Genomic DNA, 7,606 nt, shown 5'->3' with positions numbered 1-7,606 from the left:
GCTTACTATAAAATAATTAGTTTGCTTCAATCGCTCTCTCACCCAGAGCTCAACTGTCATTTCCACAATTCAGGTTCTGTCCCTGACAACACCCAACTCACCCAACAACACCCAATTCATTTTTATTACTCTGAACTATGGTAGCAATGACAAAATACCTTCTCAGACTAGCTTAGGCAGAAAGCCAATTTATTGGGTCATAACTGAACTAGGGGAAGGGTGTGGGAAGAGCTGCTCTCAAGATAAAGGGGAATGAAGGGCTGGTCTGTGCCTTCCGATTCCTCTCTCACCATCATTTCTCTGATTTTCTAAGTGAATTAGTTTCCTTTTTCTTGCACAGTTAACCTACTCCCAGACTGGAACCATAGCTTCTGGAGTTCCCAGGCTCATCTCTACCACCTTTACCAAAAGGAGGGACTTCCCCCTTCCCCTTAGTGTCTATTCAAATAAAGGACATCAGTAGACCTGAGACACACACACACACACACACACACGCACCCTGCTGTGACTGGGGGTCAGGCTTTCATGATCAGCAGTCCCCATTAGATTCCTAAGTTGATGGTACAAAGAAACAAGAGTTCTTCAGAAGAAACAGCATGCTGTTCTAAGAAGGAGGAAGCCATGTTGGATGTATGCACTGTAGATGTCCACCTTATAGATGATTTATATTTTCTTCCTTTTATTTTATGGGTGTTTTCTCTCTTCTGACTGTGATTTCAAGGGCATCATGCCATTCCAGATGTCAAATTCCACCTTCCCTGTTACTTTCTTGGGGCATTTCAGAGACTACCTGTGAAATGGAAAAGTACACTGATTAGTCATTAGACGTCCAAGGCAAACATGCCTTTGAGAGTTTTTCTTGGGGTTAGGGGAGAATGAAAGAAAAGCCCAGCTTGATGCTGGGAGGGGTAAACTGTTAGGGTAGGTCTGGGTGGGTCTTGCAGGAACAGGGAGTAACTGGGGAACACCTTGCCTATGAAAACTGAACACCAGACCTACCACTGACTTGTTAAGTGACCATGGGTGATTCCTTTCTCTTCTTTGGGCTCCATATTCTTTCTATTCTAAGTATGAGGAATTTGGCTGTAATGGTGCCCAAGGGGAGCCAGCCCTGCTTCTTTGTGAGAAAGTGAGGTAACTATTGGGGCTATGAGAGATGATGCAGCAGTAACTGCCATTTCTCCCTGTAAATAATCCTTGGGGAAGGGCCCAAGGTGCTTTCCAGGATGGAGGTGGATATTTCCTGGTAGAACTAAGAAAATGCACCCCTTGTCCCTTGTGAAACTACAGACCCACCCTTGGCACCCGGCCAAGCTGGAGCTGCATAAAACTAGGTTTGGCCTCAGCTCTTAGCCATTCACCTTCCTGACAACATGAAGTCCAGAAACTTCTTGATCCTGGTGGTAGTGCTTCTTGTCCTTGGGACGCTGGTGGCAAAGGGAGCTGTCGTAAGAGGTGAATAGGGAAGTGGCCTGGGTGGGGCTGGGTTGGGTTGAGGAGAGGATGTTGGGGGCAGCCTGGGTACTGACAGGGGGTACTTCCAGAGCAGCAGGCAGGGCTAGAGCCCACTCTTCAGCCTGGACAGTAGGTTTCCAGCGTATCCAGAGAAGTAGGAAGTTGCCTACTAGACTCTACATGCTTTCCACCCCAGGACTGAGATATCAGGGCTGTTTGTGGAAGGAGTGTTGTTACATGACCTTGGCCTCAAGTGTTGATACTTGGACAGAACGTTCAATGAAGTGAGGGGTCCCAGGAATCTGGTCGCTGGGTGTGGGGTCTGTCCCCTGCCTGTCTGCCCCGTAAGATCACCTGTCATCAGTCCTCTAAGAGAAGGTTAAGAACCAACAGGGCCTCAAAAATCATGTAGTTTGAAGACCCCTATTTTCCAAAGGAGGACATTGAGACTTAGGGAGGGGTGAGGATTTGTCAAGACAGTCTCCAGAGCCAGGATGGAGCTCAGGTCTCCTGGTAAGTGTCTCACGGCTCCTTTCCTTTCCATTAAGTTTCCTCAGAGATGCCAAAGTGACACCTCTGAAAGACACTTCAGTCTGGCATATCCTCGTTAAGGCCCTAAGACCCAGAATGGAGGGTGAGGGGAAGAAATGGACACCCGAGGAACCCCGGTCCCAGCCTTCCAAGAGCACAGACCCCAGCTAGCCCTTGAGATAGCTCCCCTATCTCAAGTCACATTTTGAGGGACACTGCAGTGAACAGTGGCTGGACCTGGAGGAAAGACTAGTTAAAGTTAGTTAAAGCAGGTATACTGTTCTAAATGTGGGGATATTTCTTTGTTGTCCTAAAGGTCAAGGCACTACGAAAGGCAATGTTCTGATCAAAGGACAAGATCCAGTCAAAGGTCAAGGTCCAGTCGAAGGTCAAGATCCAGTCGAAGGTCAAGATCCAGTCGAAGGTCAAGATCCAGTCAAAGGTCAAGAAGATCCAGCCATATTCCCACAGCCCGCTAGGCCTGGCTCCTGCCCCAGTGTTACGAAGCAGTGCACCGAAAAGAATCCCACTAACGAATGTATGAAAGATGCTCATTGCGCGGCGGACAAGAAGTGCTGTGTGGGCTATTGCGGGAATGTCTGCGTGTATCCCCGGTGAGGTGAGAACTGGGTGGAGGAAGAGGTGGCCTGTGAAGGCACAGAAAGGCTGAGAGGTGGAGAGTGATCCTAGGTTGGTGGGGGAGAGGACATGGGGAGGTGATGGAGAGACCGAGGGGTCTCGTCCTGAGAGGGATGACAAGTGGACTTGGTCCTGCCTCCCACTGCCTCTGAGTCTTTGACCTGCTGAATCACATCTCTGATTCTCTTTTCTCCTACCAGGTGGAGTCTGTTCTTGCTGCACCTGTGAAGTCCCCAGGGATGCAGATCCTGGTGCCTGTAGCACTACCCTCTCCCGCACTGCCCATTCTTCCTTTCATCCGGGTGCCCAAACCTGGGATGCCTCTCTCATGGACTTTCCAATAAAAGACCACTTTCTACTCCATTTGTTTCTGGCTCCTATGACTTCTGGGCCCCTGGAAGCTCTGGGGAGATGGGTGTGGAGTTGGGACTTCCAGTCCCCAGTGGCGAGTGGAGAGGGACCCACGGCAGATGTTACTGTTGTGTGAAGGAGAGCGGGGGCAGGAACGAAAGGCCCATTCCTAGGGTTCACTGTAGAAATCCAATAATCAACCCAAGAACTGCAGCCTCTATTTCACCAGGAAATGGAAACCTAGACATTTTGCCTTTGGCCTTGGACCGGGGAAATAAAACCTAAAACCTTCCCAATTGACCCCTACTTCTGACCTGGCTATGATCAACCCTGTCAGTGTGACTAGCCAACCCTTGTGGCTAAATCTATAGCTCCCTCCTTCTTTTCCTTTCATGTTTCCCAGGGATCTATGTCCTCCCAAGAAGACATAGAAACACATGCTGGGAAATCCCTGCTCATGAAGCATTTCTCCTATTCATGCCTGAGGGGCCTCCAATAACACATAATTCCTTTGGGTTAAGCGACATCCTCTCCCAGCTTTCTATTTGAAGATGTGAACGAGGACGCAAGACACACTGAGTCCCTGATCCTTTCTTGTGATCGCTGATTAATGTTCTCTGGAGATGTACAAGTTGGGGTAGAGCAGACTCGAGGAGTGAAGACAGCAGAAGGGTGTATGTTGGGCAAACTTGGATGACCTCGTGGCTCTGCTGTTGGCTCACCTGCCCCACTGTCCTTGGACAATGAAGTTCTCAGGGAAGGTCAAAGCCACAGGGGGAGGAGCATTTGGGGTGAAGTGGGCAGAGCACAGGCTTGGGCGTCAGGAGACCCGAGTTCTAGCCCCAGCCTCCTCCCCAGTTGTTGGATGACCTCAGACAAATCTCTGAGCCTCAGTTGTCTACTCATTCTGAGGGGGGTTGAATGAAATCATTCTGGAAATATAATAATGAATGTCAGTTCAGCCCTGACATTATGGCCCTGAAACACCTCTTCTTTCTGTGTGTGTGTTGGGTTCCTGCTAGAGGGGAGGTGGGGAGCAGAGGCTTTGTTGAGGGTGAGAGAACAGAGAGCCCGCTGCCCCTTGGTCCCTCCCAGGGGCCTACAAGCCAGGGTTTTCCTCTCATTCTCCAGGGGATGGACTGGACTGCACATCTTGGAGCACAGGTGAGAGCAGTGGCTAAACTTCTGGCCTGACAAACACGTAATACACCATTGGTGGTAAGAACAGTTTCTGTGTTTTAGTGTTTTCTCTGTTCCAGATCCTGTACTAAATATGTTATCTGTATTGTCTTATTTATTTTTCATTAGAACTCTCTCAGATGGGTAGTATACACATCTTTAATTTTGTTAAGAGTTTGAAGCCCATGAAAGCTTCACTTAATCACCCAAAGACACACAGTGAGTATGTGATGATAAATCCTATTTAAAAATTAAGCTAAATCCTATTTTTATTTTTAATTTTTTTGGCTGCACCATGTGGTTTATAAGATCTTAGTTCCCCAACCAGGGATTGAACCCCAGCCCACGGCAGTGAAAGCGCTGAGTCCTAACCACTGGACTGCCAGGGAATTCCCATAAATCCTATTTTTATTATAAACTAGCAATAACCAGAAAATGGAATGGAAGAAAATTCCCACTTATAATATCAACACAATTAAACCGCTCAACAAATAAACTTAATGAGAGACAGGCAGAACTTTAAAAAAGAAATGTAAACAAGTGTTCATGTAGCACATAAAAAAGTCTTGAATAAATAATTAACATGCTCCCGAATGTGAAGATTCTGTATGGTGAAGATAGCAGTATTTACCCCTTCGATTTTGTCTCTTTTGCCCCAGCTTTATTTATTTATTATTATTTTAAAATAAATTTATTTATTTTGGGCTGCGTTGGGTCTTCCTTGCTGTGCACAGCCTTCCTGTAGTTGTGGCGAGCGGGGGCTACTCTTCGTTGCGGTGCGTGGGCTTCTCATTGTGGTGGCTTCTCTTGTTGCAGAGCATGGGCTCTAGGCGTGTGGGCTTCAGTAGTTGCTGTGCGTGGGCTCAGTAGTGGTGGCGTGCAGACTTCAGTAGTTGTGGCTCGCAGGGTCTAGAGCACAGGCTCAGTAGTTGTGGCGCACGGGCTTAGTTGCTCCGTGGCATGTGGGATCTTCCTAGACCAGGGCTTGAACGCGTGTCCCCTGCATTGGCAGCCGGATTCTTAACCACTGCGCCACCAGGGAAGCCCCCCTCCCCCCACCTTTAATGAGATAAAAATTGACATATAACATGAATGTTTGAGGTGTACAATGTGGTGATTTGATACATGTATACCCTGCAAAATGTTTACCACAGTAAGAATAGTTAAATCCTTCACGTCATGTAATTACCATTTTGTTTTTGCTGTTGTTATCATGAAAATATTAAAGCGCTACTTTCATAGCAACTTTCAAGGATAAAATACTTTTGTCCCTGCACACCCTCCCTTGGTGATTTTGGCACCGGATTTACAAAACAATCCAAGCAAGGGGTTAGGGACAAAGAAAAGTCTGTGGGTAGATGTACTTTCCCCCCCACGCTTTTTTTTAACATCTTTATTGGGGTATAATTGCTTTACAATGGTGTGTTAGTTTCCGCTTTATAACAAGGTGAATCAGTTATACATACACATATGTCCCCATATCTCTTCCCTCTTGCAACTCCCTCCCTCCCACCCTCCCTATCCCACCCCTCTAGGTGGTCACAAAGCACCAAGCTGATCTCCCTGTGCTATGCGGCTGCTTCCCACTAGCTATCTATTTTACGTTTGGTAGTGTATATATGTCCATGCCATTCTCTCACTTTGTCACAGCTTACCCTTCCCCCTCCCCGTATCCTCAAGTCCATTCTCTAGCAGGTCTGCATCTTTATTCCTGTCTTGCCCCTAGGTTCTTCTGACCATTATTTTTCTTTCTTTTTTTTTTAGATTCCATATATATGTGTTAGCATATGGTATTTGTTTTTCTCTTTCTGACTTACTTCACTCTGTATGACAGTCTCTAGGTCCATCCACCTCACTACAAATAACTCAGTTTCGTTCCTTTTTATGGCTGAGTAATATTCCATTGTATATAAGTGCCACATCTTCTTTATCCATTCATCTGTCGATGGACACTTAGGTGGCTTCCATGTCCTGGCTATTGTAAATAGAGCTGCAATGGACATTTTGGTACATGACTCTTTTTGAATTATGGTTTTCTCAGGGTATATGCCCAGTAGTGGGATTGCTGGGTCTTATGGTAGTTCTATTTTTAGTTTTTTAAGGAACCTCCATACTATTCTCCATAGTGGCTGTATCAATTTACATTCCCACCAACAGTTCAAGATGGTTCCCTTTTCTCCACACCCTGTCCAGCAGTTATTGTTTGTAGATTTTTTGATGATGGTCATTCTGACCGGTGTGAGATGACATATCATTGTAGTTTTGATTTGCATTTATCTAATGATTAATGATGTTAAACATTCTTTCATGTGTTTGTTGGCAATCTGTATATCTTCTTTGGAGAAATGTCTATTTAGGTCTTCTGCCCATTTTTGGATTGGGTTGTTTGTTTTTTTGATATTGAGCTGCATGAGTTGCTTGTATATTTTGGAGATTAATCCTTTGTCAGTTGTTTCATTTGCAAATGTTTTCTCCCATTCTGAGGGATGTCTTTTGGTCTTGTTTATGGTTTCCTTTGCTGTGCAAAAGCTTTTAAGTTTCATAAGGTCCCATTTGTTTATTTTTGTTTTTATTTCCATTTCTCTAGGAGGTGGGTCAAAAAGGATCTTGCTGTGATTTATGTCATGGAGTGTTCTGCCTATGTTTTCCTCTAAGAGTTTGATGGTGTCTGGCGTTACATTTAGGTCTTCAATCCATTTTGAGTTTATTTTTGTGTATGGTGTTAGGGAGTATTCTAATTTCATTCTTTTACATGTAGCTGTCCAGTTTTCCCAGCACCACTTATTGAAGAGACTGTCTTTTCTCCACTGTATATTCTTGCCTCCTTTATCAAAGATAAAGTGACCATATGTGCATGGGTTTATCTCTGGGCTTTCTATCCTGTTCCATTGATCTATATTTCTGTTTTTGTGCCAGTACCATATTGTCTTGATTACTGTAGCTTTGTAGTGTAGTCTGAAGTCAGGGAGTCTGATTCCTCCAGATCCATGTTTTTCCCTCAAGACAATTTGGCTGTTCGGGGTCTTTTGTGTCTCCATACAAATTTTAAGATTTTTTTGTTCTAGTTCTATAAAAAATGCCATTGGTAATTTGATAGGGATTGCATTGAATCTGTAGATTGCCTTTGGTAGTATAGTCATTTTCACAATATTGATTCTTCCAATCCAAGAACATGGTATATCTCTCCATCTGTTTGGATCATCTTAATTTCTTTCATCAGTGTCTTATAGGTTTCTGCATACAGGTCTTTGGTCTCCCTAGGTAGGTTTATTCCTAGGTATTTCATTCTTTTTGTTGCAATGGTAAATGGGAGTGATTCCTTAATTTCTCTTTCAGACTTTTCATCATTAGTGTATAGGAATGCAAGAGATTTCTGTGCATTAATTTTGTATCCTGCTACTTTACCAAATTCATTGATTAGCTCTAGTAGTTTTCTGGTGGCATTTTTAGG

At 44.8% G+C, this 7,606-nt stretch overlaps 1 protein-coding gene across 2 annotated transcripts; it reads left to right on the top strand.

Annotated features, from left to right (window-relative positions):
• The first annotated feature begins 1,342 nt into the window (after positions 1 to 1,342).
• On the top strand, positions 1,343 to 3,155 carry LOC113616725 (elafin-like). 2 transcript variants are annotated; one of them, XM_027100115.1, is made up of 3 exons: positions 1,343 to 1,455; positions 2,303 to 2,428; positions 2,826 to 3,155. In XM_027100115.1, the coding sequence occupies exons 1-3, from the start codon at positions 1,374 to 1,376 to the stop codon at positions 3,110 to 3,112; spliced, it is 495 nt and encodes a 164-aa protein (XP_026955916.1). In that variant the 5' UTR covers positions 1,343 to 1,373; the 3' UTR covers positions 3,113 to 3,155. The 2 variants fall into 2 exon arrangements, with proteins under 2 accessions (XP_026955916.1, XP_026955917.1); XM_027100116.1 differs by having other exon boundaries at positions 1,344 to 1,455; positions 2,303 to 2,605; positions 2,826 to 2,942.
• Positions 3,156 to 7,606: the final 4,451 nt, after the last annotated feature.

Source organism: Aethalodelphis obliquidens, unplaced genomic scaffold (genome assembly GCF_003676395.1).
Source record: "Aethalodelphis obliquidens isolate GAN/ISIS:26980383/991018 unplaced genomic scaffold, ASM367639v1 scaffold414, whole genome shotgun sequence".
Classification (NCBI taxonomy): Eukaryota; Metazoa; Chordata; class Mammalia; order Artiodactyla; family Delphinidae; genus Aethalodelphis; species Aethalodelphis obliquidens.
The sequence above is the reverse complement of the archived record's forward strand: the minus strand, read 5'-3'. Positions and strand labels throughout refer to the sequence as shown.

What these genes read in the sequence shown, in the direction of transcription:
- LOC113616725 (XM_027100115.1), top strand. Translation starts at nt 1,374, where the DNA reads ATGAAGTCCAGAAACTTCTTGATCCTGGTGGTAGTGCTTCTTGTCCTT. An exon ending in AAAGGGAGCTGTCGTAAGAG is followed by an intron (nt 1,456 to 2,302) that starts GTGAATAGGGAA and finishes GTTGTCCTAAAG; the next exon opens with GTCAAGGCACTACGAAAGGC. An exon ending in AGGTCAAGATCCAGTCAAAG is followed by an intron (nt 2,429 to 2,825) that starts GTCAAGAAGATC and finishes TTCTCCTACCAG; the next exon opens with GTGGAGTCTGTTCTTGCTGC.